This window comes from Falco rusticolus, chromosome 15, assembly GCF_015220075.1.
Source record: "Falco rusticolus isolate bFalRus1 chromosome 15, bFalRus1.pri, whole genome shotgun sequence".
Lineage (NCBI taxonomy): Eukaryota > Metazoa > Chordata > Aves > Falconiformes > Falconidae > Falco > Falco rusticolus.
This window is the reverse complement of record NC_051201.1, coordinates 20,122,838-20,148,020: the sequence shown is the minus strand read 5'-3', so window position 1 is coordinate 20,148,020 and position 25,183 is coordinate 20,122,838. Positions and strand designations below refer to the sequence as shown.

Sequence of the window (25,183 nt, the reverse complement as noted above, 5' to 3'; positions counted from 1 at the left end):
CAATCCTGAATAGACAGTTTCTTAAACATGCACCCTCCGATCTAGGTACTACAGTCTAGTATATATACATGTCCAAGCACATGCCACTGCCACTTTCTTCATGGGAAGCAAATCCAGGTGTGCAAACCAGAAGAGAGCTAAAATTTTGGCATACTCCTGGAAAAAGATCTCCAGAGTTTATCACCCCACAATCTACATGCGGTCAATAAACCCAAAGTTGGGAAAGCTAAATAATCTGAAAGCCATGTTAAGAATCCTTCAGGGAGATGGGATGCTATGCAGAATCGCTCTAGCTTTGGCCATTATAGTTTAATCACCTCTCAGACTGTAAATGAGCAAAACCATTCATTTCATCAGCTTAGTTGTCCATGAAGGTGTCAATTTCGCCATTGGAATAAATGTGCACTGTAGGACCAACTCCTGCGTTATTCTTTTGAAGACAGTATGTCTCCAAAGCCAGCTCTATGGCAAGCAAATTTATGGTGATGACAACAACAAAGCTGATGATGTCCATGTTTTGAAAAAGAAACGAGCCAGGCTGAAAAGCACACCTGCACGCTCTGTGGGGAAAAAAACCTCTCCTTAAAAACAAAAGCATGAGCACTGCATTTGCGAAGAACATCATCTAAGCAGGGGCCTTGAGTTCCTGTTTGTCTTAGAAATAAACTGCCACAGACAGACATTAAGAGCAGGGCACAGAAACAGACTTTACAGTAGATGTGACAGTGACTTACTCCCACAGAAATGTTTATCCTACCATATGTAGCCAATATTGTTTAAGTTCAAGGGAAGCTCCATTAAAAATATAGCAGCCTAAGATTCAACCGCATTACTGCAAATGAAGCAACTGTACGTGCAGAAGCAGTGGTAGCTGCACACACTTGTCGCTCAGACCTGCTGGCTTTGATGCTGAGACATGCCTGTAACAGCACGCTGTTTACACCTCTCTATTTTGACCACTGTGGGAATATCATTATACACATCCTATGTAATTATGACGAGCAAATGATAGAGTAAGGAAGATAAAAGAAAGCAACGGAAAATACAGTTTGTCTTTCCAGTACAGCTTTTCCATCATCTCCCAAACTGTATCCACCCTTCCTTGACATTTTTTTCCCATTTCAGCCATTTCCCAAGACAAACAGGAGTCAGCACCAAGAAACTAGCTGGAATAGCCAGTCAAACCGTGTGCCCAAGTCCTCCTTCCTGTTACTCTTAAGAGAAGATGCCAAGGAAAACCTGCAACTACTTACATTCACAATTCAAACGTTCCTGTCGCATGAGGATGACTTAGATTAGCAGTAACTTCCAAGAAAGATGTGTTTTATTCCTGTACTTTATGTTCTTTGTAGTGGTTTTTTGGTTAGCTTAGACGTAGTGGAAAAAGATTGATCTTACTTTCAGTACTTTGACAGCTCTGCCTTTTGCCTTCAGGCATATGTAGCAGCTTCTAAAGAAGACACATTAGTTAAATTATAAATACGTTATTTAAGCATATTAAGTAAAGTAGTTTGAAATGTTATAGAGGTCAGCTCAAAATTCTGTTTGGTGCTCTGCAATTCTTTCCAGCCACATCTGCACTTGATGATTTTAGAATTCTGTTTTTCCCTTCCTACCACATGACAACAGTTACTGTTCCATGAACTCAGAGAATTAGTTATTTGGCAAAGCTCCATTAAACTTACACGTGAGGGGAAGCAGCTGTAAATTGGTGCTGTGAACGAGGGGCTCATCCTCTTCTGAAGAGGAGCAAGCCCACAACTCACATTCTCTCAAATCTGTATTTGATTCTGCACAACAGTTTTAATTTGTCCCCATTATGAAGGAGAAAAAGACCACGATTAATGACGAAAAAAGACCGTGATTAATAACATTAATTATATCAAGGTGAAGGAACATGGTACAGTGCCATGGTAGGGTCTTTTTTTTTTCTTTTTTAAAAAAACATCTCGGGCAGGTTCTTGGACTCTATCCAATTCCTGCATTAACATTTTATAGCAGAAACTGAACTTGTGGAAAATGTTTAGGTTACCCTCCTGACTTAAATGGCACAGCTTTAGAGTTACCTAAACAAATCCATGAACAGCACTAGACATTTTTTAATACATCTTGGGATGACTGTAGATACTGGAAAACTCATCAAGGACAAGAAAATCTAACGACTGAAATCTCTAGATGATCTTTTCATGGGGTCAGAAAACAGCCATTCCCCTTTTCTGTGGAATCCTCGGACAAAAAAAGCCTCCCCTCGGTATACTGTGCCACTGTACAGCAGAAGTTGCCCCTTCACTCTCAGCCACAACACACTGAGTTGGCACGGGACAGCGAGGACAGCTTACGCGACCCAAGCCAAATGTATCTGCATCAGTAACAGCAATAAGGAGAACCACAGCGGTTAATTCGGGGAACCCTCATTTTGTCGTACAAAGCAGGCACCTCGAGAGTAGCAAATAGTAAAAACTGTGCTTCATAGCAGTTCTGCAATTAGAGCTACGGCTCCTTCTGCCATCTGTTACCACCGTATCAGCTCTTTTGGAAGCAAGTGTAGCTTTGCACATAAAGCAAAGGTTGCTAGGTTTCCTTTAAGCGATGAATAATATGTTCTCTACACAATTACTGTACTCCCTGGGAACAGCATTAATTTTCAGAGAATTTGAAAAGTAAATCTGTTAATAACCTTAGGAATTACTATTAATTAAACACAAGTCCTTTCAGAAATTTAGCAAAACCCACAAGACATATTTTCTCCTTCTGATTCCTTTTGATTTTGTTAGAATACTATTAGCTGTTCAGACTTCCCACATCAGACTGCAGTTTAGCTTTTGCTCTATGTTCACATACTGTGTTTTAAGCAAGAATTCTTATTTTTGCTGAACTTATCTCTCTGGGCAGATGCCAAACCCGAGAATAATTTCCTCCTAAGAACGGTAGGAAGAACTGCCTTCTATACAACATACTTCCATATCTCCCGGTCTCAGCAGGAGGAAAACCACTCCAAAACCTCTCCTCAGTTAAGAACCATTTTGAGAATGATACCTCTTTTGTTCCCTTCCCTACCCCCAAGTATGCATTTACTTGTCTTCTATGGTTTAGATCTACATTGCAGTTACAGCTATTACAATGTAAGGGTAAGAGAGAGGCAAACTTCTGTCAACAGAATTGACAGTTTTTATTAGATTGATACGTCTGGGAAAATACGGACAAGCTCTCTAACTCAGTAACTCATCAGGGCAAGGTAAGGATGTTTCCCGCTTTCATTGCACTACTGTCCAAAACTTACACAAACATCCCCGAAAGACAGTGTAACTAAGGCTACACACTAATCCCTCTATCTAAAAATGAACGTTGACGTTTTGAAACCTCCTAGTAAATTACAAACAGGTGATGCATTACACAATTTCTGCTCAGCACTCATGGATACCTTTTAAAATTGATTTGACTGCAAAATCATCATCCAGTTTCTGAAAGGGACATTTATTTTACAACTCCCCTTTAAATCCATCAGAACCACTGTGCATTAAAATTATGTATGTGTCAAACCAACAGCTGCAGAGTAACCGAGGCCACTGCGATCTGCATCACGTTATATACAGATACATACAAGCTAGCTTTTTTAGTTTGAATCCCCAGCACAGGCTAGCATCTGTGTCAGTCTCGCTTCCCTCCTCTATCTGCAGCACAGCACCAGCAAGAGACAATTGAAGTGATAAAACCTGCAAAGCAGACTCAAGGGTTTTCTTAGGCGTTTTAAATTAATGTGAAATGCAATGCTAGAACAGAGAGTCACGGCAGAGTGTCCCAAGGGCCCAGACTGTCAAAGTATGAAAATGGATTGGCTGATTTATATATTTGCTAACTTCTCCTCTGAGTCTTTAGCGGCAACTAGGAAGAGTGGTTTAACACTTCAGACCTGTCACTTGCATCTAAGTGACGGTTTCATTTCCCCCCCTTCTTAAATGCTATTTTTTCTGTGCCTGTGTCCCTCTTATGTCCCAATGAGACCCTCAGATTGGAGACAGATACATTGCTAGAGTCTGAAGAGATCAAAGTGCTGAATGAAAATCAGTTCTCCTGTAACACAGAAAACAGGCTTTATACAAGGGCTACTCACAACTATGTCATCCTCATGCCTCCCGCCTGATCTGGAAAGCATCAGCCCATACAGATGGAAAAAACGGTCTCTGATCTCTGTCAGGAAAATGGCAGCAGTGGCAACTTTCGTGGCAGACATTTTTAGGAAGAGAACAGATGAAGGCTAGCAAAATTCCTTTGAACACCTCTCCGGTTAGCACTTGGCTAGCATGAAATCAGTAGCATGAAACAGTCTTAAAAGCCTTTGTAATTTACTTCCAACTTTCCCTTGGCTGTGACACCCCAGGTGTTAAGCCACAATCAAATCACTTGACCTTCCTGTGCTTTAGTTTCTCCTTCTATTAAGCAGATATTGACCTCTCTTTACTATGCACTCTGCGACATATGAATGAAAAGTAGTATGTAAGAGTTGATTGTTATTATAGCTACTAATAATAACCGCTGAGCTCTCTAAGTCTCTCAGGTAAAATAGTTCCGTATGACTAAGCAAATCTCTCAAATCCTTCCAAATCTCCACTTGAACTTCACAATCTAGATGGCGAAGGCAGGCCAGGAAAGGGGAGGGGGGGAATATGGAAATGGAAAATAATTTCCACTTCTGGAAACAGAACCTATTCCAACAGGAAAAAAAAAGTGTGAAATACCTGTACCCTGGCAGTAGGGATCTGGTTTGTAAGCAAACTCCCCCAAAACAGTTTTGCCTTTTTGTTCAAAATAATTAAATTTTCATTGATTTTTTAGTTCTGAGATCTTTAATTTATCTCCTTAACAGTTACATTTATGGTAAGGATACCAACTGTACTCATTAAATGAGAGCCATTTCTCTGAACATTTTTTTGAATTTGGATGTTGGATCCTTCCTGAGGTTCAGAAAGATTTGAATAAAGGCTTCATCTTCCTCATGAGTGGAAACATTAAGTTTTATTTATATTTACTAAATATACAAGTCTTCTCCTCTGATTGCTTTTTACAATTGTGGAGTTTTTTTGAAATAATAGAGAGCAATTGCTCCCTTACGCAGAGATGCAAGCTACGCAAGGGGAACAGTCTTCCTAGGTATACTTCCAAACCAAAACTGAACTGATGTCTTTTCGACTTCAGAAATGGGAATGCTGTGCTTTCCACAGGAGTCAGGCACTTAAAAACACGGAGTTTGCATAGGACAGAGAGACTTAACTCCATGCCACTACTGAATGGAAAGCAATTAGGAGACCCTTGTTCTGCAAGGCTCTCTCTTCCCATCTTCAAAACCACACTGAGATTAATGCGTGACTAGATCGTGTTATATGCATACAAGGTCTTTTAAGAGGCAGTAAGTTACCTAAAAGCAGTGATAGAAGCTGTGCATTTTGAATGACAGAGTACCTTGCAATGACACCTTCCAACCACAGTTCCGATAGCTTTGCTAGCTTGCTGCTGTCCCACCGTAAGACCTCAAGACTTCTGAAGGTAATTAATTAGTTCTCACTGACTTCAAAAACTAACCAGGCTTTTACTTACTGTAGCTTTTGTCTCTGGAGTCCACACACACTCAGTTGCTGATAAAGCACTTCAAGAAAAACAACCTTTAAACCTACTTTGTTTCAAAGCTAAAATTAAACAGATCATTCCTACTTTTTGTTGTTGTTGTTGTTGTTGAAGAAATGACCAATGATCACTTAATGTACAATTAAGAAAGGCAGGCACTGCGTGTCAGGACAGACTTACTCAGAATGAAAAAAAAATAATTTAGGTATAAAGTACAGTATGTCAGAATGACACAGACATAATGAAAAACAGCCTTTTAGCTGGGTCAGAATTCTGTCGTATTTAGAAGAATGTGGTAGTCTTCAAATCTTCATAATAATTAGTCCCTGCTCAACTGTAACGTTATTTAACAACTTGGATCCATAATTAAGTTCATCATCCCAGTGGAATTTTGAAAAGAGGCTTAATTTTCTCCAAGAGAAATAGAGACATCACGGCCTGCCTAGCAGGTTAGTAAATCAATGACTCAGCATTGGGCAGTTGAAAGCAGATTGTTTTTAATCTTTTAATCCCCTATATATGCATATGTTGAAGGGTAGTTTTGTGACCCTGGTAATATGGGCATGTTTAGGGTACACTTCCTCTGACCTATTTTAGATACCTACAGTAGGAAGAGAGGAATCCTGCCCCACAGGTGGCTGGCTGTCGAGGAAGCTGGGGATGACCAGCTCCAAAGTCTAAAGTACCTACATTTGACCACAGAATTCCCATACTTCGTAAGTATTTAATTCTTTGGAGTGACTCGTTGCAGTGTCTTAGTTTTACTACACAACATGTATGTTCATTGTTGCATGCAGCACTTTAGGACAGAAAACCCAAAATTTAGCTGTTTATAAACAGAAGAGTACAGTACAGAAAGCTTAGGCCCAATTTTTGGAGACCTGTATACAGATACGGATAGGCTTTTGTTTATGTCAAATGTATACAAAATACTGAACTATTATCAGACTGCAAATTCTAATATTTGTGCTTTTTATGCAAGCCACAATACCAGAAGTTTTTGCTTTGTTGACAAATTAGAAACAGCAGGTACAAAAATCCTCACTGATCCTTATTAACAATCCATATTCTTAAAGGCTATTAATGGCTTTTGTTGAGGACCTGTGAGTGTATGCACTAGAAAGTACGTGTGATCTGAGCACCTGATGTATTTGGCTAGCATTAAGAAAAAAGTTCAGGTTTTAGCTAGTGAAACCCATTCCAAAGTAACAAAATCACAAAATCTGAAATCCAGTATTCTAGGAGATTTTCAGACGTGTCTAAATTTGCGTCTCTGCGCAAAGTTTTCGTTCTTCATTAATCACAAATTAGCAGAGCCAGCTTTCCAGTTTATGAAAAGCACGGCCAGATTCTCCCAAGAATTAAGCCTGAACAGCCACCAGTCTTGGAAAAGCAAAGCATTGCATGAAGATTTCTATTTCTGCTTTTCATGATAAACAGACATATAACCCCAGGCTTCCTGTTCTACCATTACTTCATTTAAGTCAACTGTGTTTAAAAAGCAAAAAAAGCTCTGTGCTCCCCAGTGTCCCAGGCAGGTGGTTGGTTGTTTTTTTTTGTTTACTCTTCTTTGCATCTCTCTTTAACAATTGTTGTCTTCTGCAACCAAGACAAAGGGATAGCCATGCATTTCATTGCAATTCTTTCACTTCTATTCTACTGACATTTAGACTTTTGATTGTCTTTTGATTTCCACATAAATGCACAACATGCATAAGCTGGTTTCCAACAGTAATGCCCATTGTACTATACTCATGTTACAAAGCTTAGAATTTGTGCATTTTATTAGAGATAGTTCTGTAAAGAAAGAAATTAAAATGACATTAAAACCACTTCAAATTTTGACACTTGAAATTATACTAAGTTTACCTCCAAAAGTCCCTCATTATTTCACGCACATCCATCACTAACACAGTGTCTAGGCCACAAAACCATATATATACGTTGTATCAGGTAGTCTGGACCTCAATATTGACTCTTTGAACTCTTAACAGAAATGACTGAGAGAAAATAACATAATTTATAACTTGTCACGTATACAGAATCAATATTTATGGCTTCAGAAAAGCTCTTACCTTGAGAAACAAGGCTCCCTTGGAAGCCAAGGAGTCTGTTCCTCTTCCATTGGGGTAACAGTGATAGGCAGCATCCATAACAGGATAGCGGCTGGCAAAAAGGAGACCACTGTTCACAAACTTAAAGCTACAGCAGCCATGGCAACTGTAGACCCCAACATCATAGACAATGTATTCAAAATAGTGATGAAGCTGCTCTTTCAATTTCTCCGCAGCTCTTTTGTCAAACACTTCCTGCAAACACAGAAAGTCCAGGTTGGCAGGGAAGAAAGCAGAGATCTCATGATCAAAGGTCTCATCCGTATGTTTCTTTTTCCGCACTGAAGTCTTCTTCATGATTGAAGCCTTGTAGAGGAGCTTGTTGTTGACAGTGCTTTGGTCCACTGTACCATCTCCAACACGCACTTTAACTAAGGACTCTCGTGAGGCAGAATAGCTGTCTAAACTCCCAGAATCTCCTTCCTTCTGTTTGTGGTTAGGTGTTTTTGAGATCTCTGCATCACCTTCCGGTGAGGGCTCTGCTGGGCCACTGGCATGCGCCTGGCCATTGACGGTATCTGTTTCTGTGTCTGACATGTGGCCATTATCCTCTCCATTTATGCGGACAATGCAAGTGTTCTCTTCTCCCTCGTTTGGCTCTCCAGCTCCACCTTTATCTTCTCTGTCCTCACTGTTGTTTGAGCCTGAATTGTCTCCTTTATACTCCATTGATGTTGTCCTTTTGATGCCAGCATTAACAGTACGATTAGCGCTATCTCCACCCTGGGGGGAGACCAAGCTGCTAAAACTTGCTGCACTGATGGATGTGTTGGTAGGAGAATCTATATATATTTTGATCTGTGGTCTGCTTGCCCCATTTCTGATCCTCCGGCCAATCTCTTTAGCTCTAGCCTGTGTATTGAAAACATTATTAAATCTTGCCAGAGAATCTGGCAGCAGGCAAACGTTGGCACTGCCGAAGCAGAAGCTTTTCCCATTCCCTGCAGCCTTCCATTCAGTGAGCAGTGTGGCTCCATTGGCATGGTTCTTGTCTTCTAGCCTGGAGTAGATATATGGCCTTCTGGCTGACTGGAGCGGGGACCATAGCAAGAAGCCAATCAGAGCAAAAGGAAGAGAGGCTACCAACAGTGCCAAGTAGATGGGAGTGGTAATAATGATGCAGAGTGCATGAAAATAGCACGGATCGTCTGCTCTTTGACGTTTTTCATAGGTGGTTGGAACAAAAGAGGCCACAAGCCTATCTGCTAACCAGTAACATGGGAAAATCAGGCCCCAGGAAAAAGAATGCAGAACCGACAGAAAGCTGTTGGGAAATGGGGAAGTGTATAAAACCATTGCAACTTAATTATGACAACACTTCAGGGCCTACTACATGATGTCACTGTATCAAGCATCCATAAGAACACTGGGCAGGGGCTGGGGAAGAAAGGTCCGGTCAGGAGTTTGTTTTTTTCCAGTGAGAGTCAATAACAAAACTTTAAGAGCACCATTTCACTGTGTTGGAGTAAAAATGAAACAAGGCCACTGTTTTCGTCTGGCTTTTTGGCATCTATATTTGTCGAAGGATGTCATTGTTCACTGGAGGCTGCCATAACGAAACACTCCGGAGGCAAAAAGGAAATCTGTAAAAGCAAAAGCAAAATATAAATTAATCATGATTAAGATTATTTAAGATTATTGGTTTTAAACTGCAGATTTCAGCTTTGAAGAAAACAATGCTAATTGAATATAGCAAATAAGAAAAACAGTTTCACATTTTTGCTCTGAAGACAGACGAGGTCTTTCAAAAGTTGTCTTACCAGTTGAAAAGTTGTCTTACCAGTTGGGAAATTCTGACCCGAGGTATTTAGCAAATGTCATGATTAACCAAAAACATTCAAACTGTCAGGGGCCTGATCTTACAAAAAAATGCTTGGCAGTATACATACAGCTTTTTTTCTTTCTTTTTTTTCTGTTCGTTAAGTAATTTAAGTCATCTCAACAACATCATAATTTGAGGTTTTAACACTGGTTTTGATAATATGAAATGCAGAACATTTTAAAAAAACAAGTACTCATATTCATCAAACTGATCAACCATTGGTGATGGCATCACCAGTGAGCGCAATGTCACCCTCCATAAGCTTAAGCTGTGCTGTTACCCTTTAAGAGGAGCAAAGCTAGATGGCTGACAAAGGCAGAATTCCCATTGACAATGTTTCAAGTTTCAAACCTAGAATGTAAATAACATTAAGCAGCACTGGATAAAAAACATTCACCAAATACGCAAGAGAGAGGATGTACATTGGCCCATGCTTTAAAACCCATCTTTATTTTTGACATCTTGGAGAGATGAAAATTACATACAAATATTTATTGGCATGAGTTCAATTAAAATTTGGGGCACTCAGGTGGTCAAAATTAAGGAAGTGGCAGTTTGATGTGCATTTTAAACATTCTGCAGGGCACCCAGAGACAGAAGGCCATTTCTATTTCTATTTAATAGCAAATAAAACAATTATACAGGACACAGAAGAAATACCCTTTTACAAAGCAATGTCACCTTAGAATAAAAATGCAATTCTTCCATTTTCTCTCACTTTTTAGATTTCTGCTTCTTGAAACCAAGCCCTTGCAACTGGTTTATGTTCCTGCTCTCAGCGCATTTTTTACCTGTGGTACACATGCGAGACTGACAACACAGAGTATACTGTACAGGTCAAAAGTGGTGAGGCAGGCATTAACATACATGGCTTCACTAGCTCTCTTTTTACCACACATATTTTTTTCGTTTATTAATGATAAGAAAGTTCTTCCTCAGACCAGAGTCCCAATCAGCAGGACTGACTCCTCGTAGCACATCAGATTTGCAGCCATACAGTTCTGGTAGGCACCATGGCAAAGAATTTTTTTAAAAGGAACAGATGAAGATGAGATAGTTTTGCAGATACTTCTTCCCAGAAGTGAAACACAACCCTGGGGCAAGCAAGCAAACATTAGTCTGAAAAAATCTAGCAAGATGGCGACAGGGGCTCCTAAGAAAAATTGACTGGAGATAGGAATCAAGCTCTAAAATAGAATGAGAAAAACCAGGTTGGGTGGGGACAAGACCTTCAGAAGTGAAACCAAGTAGATGGTTGGTACCCAAATACTATAGAGAAGGAAAAGTCAGGAAGTGCATGCGTTAAAAAGGATGGCAGTACCACAACAGAAAACGGCATTTAACTACTGTGTTCTGGGCATGAAACATGGGGGATAGAAGAAAAAGGAGCTGTTTTACTGCAGCAACACACACCTGGCCTTCCAAGTGTAAGAATAACACCCCTGTAACTGCTCACAGCCAGCTGCACATTTTGCCAACACCAGGCAGTCAATTACATTTAATGGAATATACAGTCCTGTGTATTTGCACCTTGACGGTACTGGACACTGGAAAGGTGGGATTAAGGGAGGTGGGGTTTTTTTGTTTTAATTATTAGCTTAGCATAACTTCCACAATCTTATGCAACATGTTTGAGTTTAAATAAATGAGTGACTAGTCAAGTGCCAAATAACAAATGCTTGGCATTTATTCATTGCCAAAGGCATTTTGGAATGTTGATAATAGGGGGAAGCCTAGCAGATTTGTTTTCCTGAATGATTTTTAGGACTCTTTAATAAGAATGTTCAAAAGAAACTCTGGCATCTACATATCAGATAGAAAAAAATAACTTAAAACCTGTCCCAATTATGTAATTACCATTAGAAAAGAAAAAACTGTAAAGAAGCTATTTGGTTCTATCGGACGCTTAAAATGCTTTATAAAAGCACTGTCTATTTACATAATCACTCAGCACACCAGAAAGGTTCTTGTTTACAACGGTGCCAAGGGTAAACAGAACACTGTTGTTTGGGGTATGTGAAATGAGGACAGACTGCAAACCTTATACTCCAACTTTCAGGCTAAAAACCTTTCTGGTGAAACCTGCGGTTGTGCTGCAGAAGATAAGGTCGATTTGACTTTGACTATTTTAAAATTACACATCAGAAAAAATGCAGAACCACAGTGGACCCATAACAATTTGTCTAATTAGGTCTTCTATAGATAAGTATTTTCTTAATTATATGATGACAGGGTGTTACAACTCCTAGGGAAACGTGACATCAAGTGACAGTTCTGTAAATAAAGTAGTCAACGCCTGCTCGATGATGTGATGAAGTAAAAAAATCAATCCAACATAACTCATGCTGTTTCTGTTATGGACTGCAGCATCAATAATCTATGAGATAAACAGCTGTCCAGCAAACCATAAGACACTCCACTAAAATGGCTTCACGAAAGCAATTATCCAGATTATGGGGGCATACTAAATCAAAGGGATTCATGCTTACTGTGGGTCCAGTATACTGTCATGTGTATTAGTAAAAAAGGAAGAAAAATGAAGGCAATCAGAAATCCTTTCACAGGATAAGATTACAGACCAAGTGCCATAAAGCAAAGCAGTTCAGACTGAGGTCTGTTTTAACAACATTTAGCAAGAATGTAATCCTTTATAAACACTAAGGACTGAATGATGGTTCAAGGCCACATTGGTGACTTGTACATTTCCTCTGCCTTAAACAGGGATAGTAGCTTTGAAAAGCAGGAATTTGCTGGACAGTTTTTGACTAGGTGCCAGCTGCACTCCTCCCTGCTAGCCTGCTCAAGTGGGGAGGCAATGGGGATTTGAGTATGGAGACACATTCCATCCGTTTTTCAATGAATTTGTATAGAATTCTCACAACTAATGATACAGAAGTACAAAAACTCCGATACCACAGCAAGTTTTGGACTATGATAGCTGGAGAAAAGGGAGGAGGGAATCACAGATGTCCTTTAAATTTTTGCATGGTGCAGACAGAAGACATCACCACATCAAGGCCCAAATGAAAAGCGCTCCTCTTGCAAGTAAAATATTATCTTAATTTATTAATCTTATAGATGAAGGAAATAGCACAACTTGCCAAAGCTCTGCTACAGACTCACTGGCGTGCACACAAACAAGAAGTTTCCTACTCTTCTCTCTTGGCTACAAAACCAGATGCGTGGTACTGCCACAAAGCCATCCAAACCCAGAGAATTAAGAGAGTCATGACAGACATATTTTATCTCAACAAGATCTTGAAGGGTGAGGGAAGGCACTATGTGAGTCAACTGCGACTTGGAAAACATGACGTCAGTAACATCTCTCCTAATGCAACGGTTTAGATGGAGCCTAAAGCTAAAGTGCCTAATTCCTTGTGATGAAGGGTATTACTTGGTAATCCAATGCTTTATTCATAGGGGTTTGAGAGATTAAGGGAGAATTTAAGATATTGCAATGAAACAGATATTTTTGTATGCTACAAAGATGTAAACTGCAGTCTTGTTTAGTTGCTTTTATTATTTTCTAAATGCTTGAAGGCTAAAAAGAGAGTTTATTTAATTCTTTTTTTATGGTGGAACATCTCTAACTTTATGGAACATCTCAACTTTAGCGATAACAAGACATAAGGTGGAAAGGTTTCAAAGATTTTTATGATTATAATTATGCCCAGAAGTATGCTAGAGACATCATAGATCAAAAGAGATGTTCCTAGCTCCAACATCACTTACAAACTAAAGGACAATACAAGTCAACAAATGATATAGAAGAAAAACAACAAATGTTGCAATAATAAGGTTATGCAGACAGTCTAGAAATAGAAAAGTTTTAACTCTCTTTTCTTAGAGAACTAAAACACACTTTCAAATTCAGGTAACTCAAATTTCTTCAAACTTACTAACATCTCAACTGTATTTTTAAAATACTTGTAAATCACTACAAGAACAGCTGTTTTTAAAAAACAGAATAGAACTGTTACAGTGACTAACTGATTGGGAAAGTTACTCTATGGGTAACCTCACATAATAATTTACATATATTCATTAAAACTAGGTTTTCTTGAATTCTGAAAATTACTTGGTCTTCACTGAAAGTCGTAGCAGTATAAAACTGGATTCTAGGAAAGTAATTTATTTAGACTGTGTTGACTTTGTTAGCTTTATATCGTTGTCACTGTAATTCAAAGCAGACAAGTGCAGTTTACAACAATGCTACTACTATGCCATGCAAACCAGCAAAAAATCAGTGTGTGAAACTAACAGGTGAAATTAAGATCTGAATGGAGAGAGAATTCTTACTCAGGCTCCCATCACTGCTTATTAGACAAAGCACAACTTAATTTCTGCTTTCCTCCATGGTCTCATCTGATTTTGCTCCCACACACACTTAATAAAGTCTTTCTCTCTTCATTCAGTCTATTTCCCCTGATTATTCTTATAGATGCTTTTAATTAGTCTAGTTCAACAACTAACTACCCTTCTGGAAAAAAAACAAAACCCAAACCTGCTCCAAAAGGCAATATACATGTGACCTGTTTTCCATTAGGCTTGATTACCTGACTGTAATTACAGAGATCCAGCCACCTCAAGGTGTCAGTGGCTCTAATGGAGATCCTTTCTTGCTCCCTTGAACATCGCTTCACAGCCTGGTGTTTTAACTGAAATCCCGCCATCCTGACTCATTCCATGAAGCAGTTTAAGATGTATGGTAAGGGAGTTTAAGCAGTACTTACTGGCTCATCTTAACTTTCACTTAAGTCAGTAACATTTTACAGCTTATGAAAATCTTAGTAAAAATGTGGATCCACTATGATGAGAGAAGTTGAATTAGGTGTATTACTGATACTGATGAATACAGCACTACTCATTCAAACTAAGGATTTGTCAGAAGGAGAAGGGAAGGAGGAAAGTGTTTTTGCAGACATGCATCGTGATGTTAATTTCCCAGTTTCTCCCTAAACTTTCTTCCTTCTTTCTAAAGAAGGTAATCAAACATCGCCTAGCTGCTCTGCAGCTTGTCTCTTTTATGTCTATAGGCCACCATCAGGCAAGAAGCCATTATAAACAAGATGTCTAGCTTAAATGAACTAACCTGTAAGAAAATAAAATATTAAGAAGTGTGAATTTACAAGTCTCAGTGAATACGAGTGATGTCAGCAGTTAAGTACATGTCTGCAGGGGAAAAAACACCCCCACAAGTTCACACAGCCTGCTCAAGCCTCCGGCGTACTTAGTAAGGAGTGGAGTTATGACAATGCAATCTCTGTTCAAAATACAGAGGCATCAAACACTTGGGCTAAATGTTCAAAAGGAGCCTTTGGAACCTCAGTGATGCCTCTTGCTGAGTTGCTGTAAAAGCTGCACATTTAGGCAGATACGATGCTGTTATTAACCACAGCCCTGGCAGCTTAAGGGACCTATGAGGTCCATCTACTACTCGGAGCGTATCAGCCCTTCTGTAGCGGAGCCCACCACACTGCGGTTGGATGGGTAGTGGTAGGAGGTAGTAATCATGTTCATTTGACAAAAGATTAGCTGTAGCTGGTCTCCTGATCAGTCATCTTCAGAGAAAAGCTAAGCTCCATGCTGGCATGGTATCCTACATACCTCCTCACCCCAAATGGGAGTTTTTCTATCACAAAGCTGAAACTTTGCTTATGATCAGCCTGTAAAACTTGCTCTGTGCTTTACAGTTAAGTGTGGCATGGCAACAGATTCTCATTTCCAAAAGCAAGTTGTCTCAATTTGGTAGTCCCAGATCATATTCCTAGGCCAAAACCCATACCCACACACCTTCTGCTACCTAAATTAAATTGGATTAAGTGTTAAAGTTAATATTAAAATATAAATGTAATTATGTTAATGTATGGAAACACACATTAAAAATATACCTAAACAATTCTAACTAATTGAAAAACATGACAAACATGACATTTTTTTCTTTCAAAATGGATGGAAAATTGAAGCTGAATTCATTACTGCAGAAAACAACCAGCTTTTATATTCCAGCAAGCAACCTTGATTCCACCCTGACACACCAGGCATCGCTTGCTTAAAACTTACATCTGGAGTCATAAATGCAGAGGGGATATATCGTATCTTTCAACCCTTGAAGAGTTTTACTCTTCACATGTACAAGCTGCAGTTCCAACAATGAACAGATAAGATAGTTGGTGTGCCTACACTGAGCTACACACCAGCTGTGCTAATGGCCCTCAGCAAGCCCAACCCAAACACAAAAAGCTTCACTAGTCCAACTCCAAATTCTAAAATATACCTTGAAAACTTTGTGCATTCAGAAAACCATGACTGTGAGTGTGCCAATACCACCCTGTAAACATATACTGACTAGGCAGATACATGCCATGTGGGAACTTTTTTAATAGGGCATTTAGTTCTACTTAATAGGGCACAAAGATCTACAAATCTGAACTCCAGAAACTTTCATCAATTATTTTTATCTTTGTGGAAACAGAAGCAGACTGACAGCTTCTTTTGTATTTTAGAAGGGCCAATGGCACAGATGCTTCTAAAAATATTATTGTCATGCAAACTAAGTAACACAACAACCAATGACAGTTACTATCAGCAAGGACACACTTTAAAATACAGATTTAAGTGCACCATTTGAGTAACTTCTTCAGGAATTCAGAAAAATAATCCTAATCAGCAAAACTGTCTCTTCTGGTACTGGAGACAAAATCACATATTTGCAAATTACCATTCATATTCATGGCCTTAAGAGTTAGTAAGAAGTAGCATCAACAGCATATCTAATGGCTGAAAAAACCCTGCAAATACTTCATACAGCTTTAAGTTTTCAGAAAAGCTTTGCTATTAGGCAAGATTTAGAATGATAAAAAAAAAAAATAATTATCTGACCACTTCGTGATCTCACTCAGTACCTGGAAAGCTAAACATTCTCTACTTTGAGACCTTATTTGGTGTACTTCAGTAGTGAGACAACTGCAGCTTACAAATGCATGAATCTGAGACACTAAGCTCTGTTTATACAATAGAAGTGGAATGGGGTCTATTTACAAAATCAGCTTTTAGTGTGCTTTAGCCCTCTATTTTACAGGAGCTGGAGTAATTCAATAATGGCTAAATAAATCTGATCTTTGTAATCTGATCTTTGTAGATGGTTTGTTTAACAAATCTTAGTGAGATGGAACAGTATTACCTTTGGGTGCCCAAGACAGAATTGGAGATAAAATTTTTCCTACTCATCTTTCAACATCTAAAACCTACCAAGGCCTGACTGCAGCCATGCCTAGTCCATAAATTGTCAGGGGTCATAGGCTCCCTGTAAAATGAAAAGCTGTACTTTCTCAAGCAGCACTCAAGCCTTCAGACATCTGGTTAGTCCAATATGGCTCATCAGATAGATTATAAAGTAATCAATTTTTCCCAGAGTGGGTATTTTTATACTGTTGAAGTTCTTAACAGCTGGCAAAGAACAGTTCTTTTAGCCTACAGTAAATCCAACACATTCCCTGCCAATAAATATCTGTTCTTCTATAAAAAAGCTCACCTACAATTCTAAAAATACTTTATAAAGAAAACTAAGATACAACACAAATTAATTAAAACACAGCTACCCCTACAAAGAAAACTGAAGTACGCTTACTCATGTACTACATACAGAAAACTGGAAAAACAGAGCATTTGTAGCTTAAGTAAGTTTTCATAGAAACCCTGAAATTAGACTCCTTAACTCACAACCTTCTGCCCTACCAACAAAGGTATAGTTCCTCAGGGTTCGTAGGGATCTACTTGTATGGCAGAGAATCATAAAAGAATCAGCATTACTCAAAACTCAAGACGTAAATACTAAACCTTTCCCCCAAAACTTGTTACCATATCAGCCTCTCTGACAAAAATGCAAGAATTCAAACTAAAAATTCTTTTAAGATTAAATTTTTCTGAGATAGGCTGAGTATTTTTGCTGCGTATTTTTGAGCAGCTAAATATAAGTCTATTAAGATTCTGTTTAAAGAAAAAAAACAACCCAGAGTACTCTATACTTTTGACTTTCTAATGTGGTAACAAATTCAAGCAAAATTACTTTGTTTGCTTATTTGTAAATCCATTTCACTGTAATACCCTGGTAGACTGAAGTACACCCCCATCCTCTCAAATTTTAATTCCTTCTTATAAAGTAAGACATAAAAAAAGGCAGTTAGCAGTACTTTTTTTTAAATAACCCATCCAATCAGTTTGTACTTTGTCTAAGAGAACATTTGTTGCCATCTTTACATAAAGCATGGCTGAATTTTGCCAAGCTATTACAAAGCTATTCATCTCTCAAATACTCGTGAATGAAATATTTAAAACCACAGAATTTTTTTGGTGATTTGTCTTAAAATCACTTTTAAGAAAGCAGAGAGAAGATTTTGTGCAGATTTATTCTAGGAATGTCCTCATGCCATGTTGTAACTACATAATCTTCACTGTCTACAATGGAGTAACATGCTACTCTTTGTTACACTGGGTACCTCTGGAAAAGCAGTAAGTTATATTTTTTAAGACCCATGCCAGGTATCTACTTACCATCTAACTATATGACCGCTTCTACACATTTGTAGAGACCCTGCAGTGTTGGGTTTTTTTAAATGTGTTCACTAGGAAAATAGCATTCTTGAAAAAAAATCATATAGAGTCTCACAAGAATGCAAACAGAAGGACTGCAATATGTTTCCCACTCATCCTAAAACTTATTTCACTTTTTATTAAGCTTTGGGTTATATAGAAAATGCTGATCCTTCCTCTTGCCCTTCCGAGACATCCTGACAAACTGGAAAATGCGCTCAGTGTGTTCTGGACGCCTTACTGTTACAGCACAGGAAGCAATGTTCAGTCACAAAGCATCCTTTGAAGTCTGCTGACACTGCCTCGTAAGAACCAGGTTTCTGGCACTCTCCATGAAATTGCCAGAGTCTCCCATATTTTCTGCTGGCAGAACAGATCCTGGATCACGTCTGGATGCTTCCAACCTTTGTTTCAGAGACTCTTACTCCACATACATCACTGGTTTTGTGCATGAGTTGCAAGGGGGATTCAGTAGAGCAAAGTGAATGAAAAATGTAGGTGGGGTGGGGGTAGGGAGAGGGAGAAACTTATTTCTGAGTCAAAAGATTTTATCTATCTGTGGAAAAGCAAGTATAAAAGGGAAATCTCATTTTTGTACTATGGACAGCATGATGTTTAATCCGTAACACACCCTGAAATATCAAAACTGTTGTTGTTACTCAAAGCAGTCCATGTTTAGAAAAGAAACAAGAGAAGCTACACGGAACATTCTAACACTTCTACCACTAGCTTAGAGAGTAGCATAAGCCAGTAAAAGAACTTGACAAGAACTTAAAAGGAAAAAAACAATTAACAAGTGAAAATGAGCAGCTACTTCAATTGCGCATGTATATCTGCACACAAAGTTCATCTTACTGTTCTGTGGACTTTTATTTTCTGTAAAAATACAGGAACTGTTTAGATTTTTTCTGTTATTAAATACATTTGTAAAGATCAGGACAACCTACAGGTGTTTCGTTTTATACCCCTGATGCCCATTTTTTAATTACTCTTGCAACTACAATGAAACCAGGAAGTTTTCTACACCCAGAATGAGCAGGAGGGACAGAGTAGTTTATTTACATATTTAAAAGGAATCCCTGTAGTGTTCTTGTATGATCACCAACAGATGATGCATACTAGATGCCCCTCTAAGCCATTCGCAGAAAAAAATTGTTTAAATATTTAACACGCTTTTAAAAATTTCTCCTGACTCAAACCATTACCAGTTTTTTTCATTGTGACTGGAAGTAAAATGTATAATTGAAATAGCTGTTACTTAATAAATAACCAGAAGCTGTGCACACAAATGCATAGTATTTCCAAATCAGATCTTCACGCATACTTCATGCATGTTATTTTCCATATGCTAGAATATAAGACAAGTCTAAGTAAGATCTCAATCCAAATAACAAAACTTTATAGAGAACCAGAGGCACTGACTCCAAAATAGACCTGGGTCTATCTCCTGTATAAACAACTTGATCTCAGGAATACATTTAGGATGCAAAGCAAGCATCCACGAACCTCACTGCTGCCTTTACTCAGTCAGGTAAGCCTTACTGTTGGCACTGTTTAGCAAGAAGACAAGATACTACAAATAAATACTGCTATTCCAGGGAAGAAAAAAACCTGACTGCATTAAAATCTGGTCAAAACATGGTCAGGAAAACAAAAAAGTGGGACTTAGTTTTTTTTACCAGATCTCTGATTCACAGTGCAAGCAACTAATTTTAGCTTCAAAAAGGTTGGGTTTAGTAACCTCTATGCAGCCAGTTCTACCATGGTAAATTAAATGGGTTTTGGTTTAACCTGTGTTTGTCAAGTTTGTTCCATGGACTAACTGTGCAGTCCACTATTTTCAAGGTGCATCCTCAGACAAGTATAATACCTGTATAAATTATTAGGGTTATAAAAGTGCTAAGAAGTACAGCACTCACCCAGCAGAATTTTTAATAGCGATGCCTAACGCTGGAAAGCCTTTTGCTACATCTTCCAAACCAACAGTCTCATCCTGTTGTTAAATAAAGTCACTTTACACTGTGATTCACTTCAGAATTCAATTTTTAAGAGTCATTTTGTAGAGCAGAAATACATTCCTACAAAATTAAATTCTCTTTACTAGAAAAGCAGGCCTTCATACATTGAATGCTGTGATCTTGGAACTGAAGCTCTTCAGCACTGAAATGAAATTTATATTCCAGGGTAAGTTTGCATTATCTCCTGCATGTGACAGGACAGTGGTCAAAGAAAAAGGGGCAAGTCATGGAATGCTACATTTCTGATACTTTTAATCTCCTTATTTTAGGATTATCTGATCCCCACTACATACCTGAACTTGTCACATACTAATATCTGTGTCTGTGTTATGAATGGTACAGCTTCAGTGATGAAACAGCAATATCTTTTTTCCAGTTACCTTTTATTAGCTATAAGTTGCATTTCTACCTCTGCTAACTGCTCCTTGCCTATGCTACACTTCACAGGACGTACATTTACTTGAGTTTTGCAGGCAGAGGTGCCATTTGTTTGCTGGTCATGGCTTGTACTCCTATATTGCATTTAAACAGGACTACTCCCTGAGATAAATTTGCATTAGTAACACATACTGGAAAAGTATCACAGAACTGTTCGACAGAATAACATTATTTATATAATTCTGATTATTATTCACCCCAAATTTTGTAAGATTTGAAATGATGTAGAGGGAACATACTGTTAGTATCCTACATAAAATTTATCCTGATCACTCAAATAGTTTCTTAAAACACCATCCCCTGGATGCCTCCTTTTGAAATGTTTAACGAGGTATACATAAAGAGGGTAATAATTATAATGGGGGTGTAATGAGCTTCACTATCAACGGGAGTCGAGTACAGTAGATTTTTATTTCAGATAGTTATCGCTATGTGCAGTAAACACAGCAGCAAAACCAAAGAAATACAGCCTTTGAATTACCTCTAGTGAAGGGAATTCACAAAAGAGAGCATTAATTTTTATTCTTCATTTGTTATATGAATCTGTCAGGTGTTAAGCTAATAAATCAGAGACTGGAAGCCTCATGTACTGACATACAGCTATATAGTACAGCACACAAAGTAGAAATTCGAATTCCAGTGTGTCATGGCTACAGGTTACAAGAAACCACTTGTGCCTATGCAATTAAACATCAGTTTCCACACCAAAAAGACAACTCCTTGTAACACGATCAAGAGAAACAACTGCCTTACCTACTAGCAGCAGACCGCGATCACAAGAGATAGCCAGGGACCACCATAATACACGAGCTATACAGTTACCCTAGAATGAACGACCTTTTCCTAGGGAAGACAAGACATTTATTTACAAGCCATATTCACTCACTCTCGAGCCCTACAGCCAAAACAACTGCACAGTTCCTAAATGCTGCTGATGCATTTTGTAGTAAGTGTTGTCAAGCTGGTCAGGGCCTGGGCTGAGATCTCTGAACTCACGCAAGACACTGAAAGCAGGTACCACCAGCTGGTTACACTGCTCATTCTGGTTAACAGGATTATTGAACTGTTTTGATGGGAAATACTACTGGGCAAAAGCCATAAGGCCAGTATGTGTAAAATCAAGCCATCTCAACCTTCCAAAGATAAAAAACTTGTACTAAAATAAAAATGTTTGTGCTCTTGTTTTTTGTTCAGTGTTCCATTTTTCCTAATGAGTAATTTTTCCTTTGTATTTCAGACAGTCTCATGCATTTAAAGAAGTAATTTTGTAGCTGAGATTAAAATTACTCTCTGAAGTTATTATCCTGAAACTAATTGAGAATTACGAATGGCACCACTATGGCAAAGAAGTCCAACTGGTAAGCGGTGAAGACAATAAGCCTTTACTGCTCACTCAGCTGATAACACAACTCTACTTTCAGCATTATGAGCAATTAAACAAACAACTCACGCTGGTCAGTTTGAAAGCTCCAACCTAATCTCGCAAAGCTATTCTGGTAAACCACAAAGCTGTCAAGGTTCCTTCATATGCTGCTTAGCATATTAATTATGTCATGTTTTTAAATACACAGTTGATACATAACAATGAAATTACAAGGAATTGACAGAAGAAAGGAAGGTATAAATACAAGCTAGGTAAATTCAAAGCAAATTCATTTAAGTTCCAAACACACATCTTCAGTATGAAAGTCATTCTTTAATGTCAACTTTTATTTAAATGCTGTCTTACTGATTATTCTTTTCCTACATCCCAAGATCTTCTGTGCTGCTACATTATCTGTAAACAAACAAAGCAGAACAAAGACTAAAAGCACTAATTACACACGAATACTTCTCAGCAGCCAAATAGCTGCCTTGTTTTACCACATACATCCCTCCTTTCAATTGCAAGAACTCTGATGAACAAGTTTTGAGGAAACAACTGCTTTTGTAATCAACATTGATCTTCACAAGCAAAAGTGTATTGGCTGTTCCCTGTCTTAGGCCTCTAGTAAGCTGTTATTTCATGTTCACCAGCTACATTACAGCTACTTGATACCGTTATATAACACATACTTTTATTTAACACGTATGTACTGGAAACTGAAGTATTTAAGTCAGGATCCACTTTTCAAGTTTTTCATTGAGTCTACCTACAACAGCTCATACACACTGATCTACACAACTGATGTGCAACAAGTAATTCAGCCAGGTCTAAACATTTTTCAGACTGCAGCTGTGGCATTTCAAGCATGCCATTCTGAGCACTAACTCGCCAGTCAGCTACAGTCAGTATCAGTCTCTGAAGAAACACAACATCACCTACCTGTGGCAACACCCACATGAAAAAAGTACTTTGAAGCAAAACTTGTCTTGGTTGAGGAAAAAAGAACAAGAACCTCCAACTTTGCATTACTCTAACAGCACAGATGCTGATCAGCCTACATGATAGACTTCAACTCAAAACACTTCTCATGCTGTGTTGCGCTCAGTAGAATATTTGAAAAGTTGAAATAACAAAGGTTTATGGGCTTTCTGGGAGGAAGCATCTATAAAAAAAAATCTTAAAATTTTTTAATTTTTTTTTTCCTGACCTCCTACCCATACATGTACCTCCTAAGCAACCTCCCACTGGGGCTCAGAACAAGACCTTCTTTTGTAATCTTGGGATATGCTTGAAAAAATAAGTTTGAAGACACAGATTAATACTCATAAGTACCAGTGGTACATTTTAAAATAGATCTCAGAGTAAAGTGCTTGAATAACACTGAATGCAAAATGCTCACTTTCCCTTTTATTACTACACACAAAAGGCGATGACACCTGAAAATTTAGTTAATACCACAGCAGCTGAATGCCAGCTTCTGTCACCAGGACACAAGGGACCTGGATACAGGCGTCAGATGCCAAGGGAGATCTCCTATTACTGACCTTTTCTTCCTTAATTCAATTGCATTTCAAAAAAAGGCATGTTAAAAACATCATTAGAAAGGCTAACAGAGTAACATGCTGAGAAGTCAAATAGATTTGATTTAAGATAGCTTGTACCTATCACCTGCAAACCCAAACACAAGGAAGCACTGAGATGAACTACTCAACTCGATCCTTACTTCACTAGGTTTTGGAACTCTAAACGCATAGCAATGACTCATGAATGTGAATTAAGAATTCACCTATAAAGACCTAGGCTTTAGTAAGCCATACTACAAATAGAAATAAAAAATTGCCATCAAAGTGCACAGAAGGCTTTATAAATGAATTGAGGTGATAATGTTCCACTAAGTAGAATGACCCTTTCCTAAATCTCATCACTGCAGCAGTCATCCACATGGGCCCCTGCTGACACTAAGAGATAGCAGCATTAGATTTTAAACTACACTGATCCAAAGACTGGACATCATGTTCACTATCCTGGATGTGTTCCTGACTGGAAACAGGACATTTGAAAATAAATTACTTTTGCATGCATATATTTGGCTCAAAGATCCACTGTGATTACTACCTTACACAGAACACTGTGATTACATACAAACCTCTGGCTTTATGTGAAGGGCAGAGTGCTGGCACATTTTAAATTGTGAAAGCTTAGAATGACACTGATCATGTGTCAGCTTGCTGTGTAAGCCTAAGATTTTAGTGTCCAAATGCTTTCAATAATTACCAGAAAAACTGCATTACATAATTTCTGAGATAATCAGAATAATCAAACTTTAGTTACCAACTGTACTGCTATCTTGGTTGCTTGGTACATCAGTAGACTTTTTTTTTTAATTCAGTCATCTCTCCCCATCACAATGTAAAGAGAAGAGAGCTCTAGTTAGTTCTCTAATTACATCCTTGCCTCCTTTTACAAAATACACAATGCTTCATGCATTAGCAGAAAAATCAAAACAGAACTCTGTCACCATTAAGTAATTTTTATGATACGTAAAAACTGTATTCCCTTAAAAGCTAACTTACAAACTACAGACTGCAGCACATTTCCCAGACAGGCACTGAGTAGTCAAACTCTCAAACATTAAACTATGACTGTCTTCAGTATACACTGATTCTTAAAAACGAAATACATTTGTATTCCGAATACCCTCAGTCTGAACTCTCCAATTACCTATAAAATACCTGGCCTCTGTCTGAAGCAACACACTTGAGACTTCCCAGGAAGCACAACATACAGTAGCAGTCATCAGCTGTAACTCTAGCAACCACAGGGAAGAAGAGTTGAGGAGGATTATTTGATATTGTGCCTCATACAAGGCAACTGCAACCTGATGCTTTCAGTTTCATGCAGTGAGGCTAGGACAGACTTTACGCTTTAATTCAATAAAAATAAAAAAAATCTCTTATTTATAAATGGATAATCTAGGCAATGTTTCCATCAAATCCTCAAAGTAATCACAATGCAGGATGCGTGACTTTATTTTGTTTGATCATACAGACCTGTTAGCCCTAGTTTTTAGTGATTTACTAGTTATTGGACATATTACCCACCATTTCTTTTTCCCTATGGTCTGTGACCACATCTTTCTTTCCCTCAGAAAAATCCTTTGAATCACTTCTATTTCGTGAGGAATTATATCTGTATTATTATTATTTCTTTATGG

The 25,183-nt window shown here is 38.3% G+C and overlaps 1 protein-coding gene across 1 annotated transcript in view; it reads right to left on the bottom strand.

Moving 5' to 3' along the window:
* Positions 1–25,183, bottom strand: part of SMPD3 (sphingomyelin phosphodiesterase 3) — a 120,764-nt gene that overhangs the window by 29,038 nt on the left and 66,543 nt on the right. The window contains exon 2 of the mRNA XM_037409007.1: positions 7,695–9,316. Within this exon, the coding sequence (XP_037264904.1) occupies positions 7,695–9,029 (1,335 nt within the window). The 5' untranslated portion in view covers positions 9,030–9,316. The remainder of the gene's footprint in view (positions 1–7,694; positions 9,317–25,183) is intronic.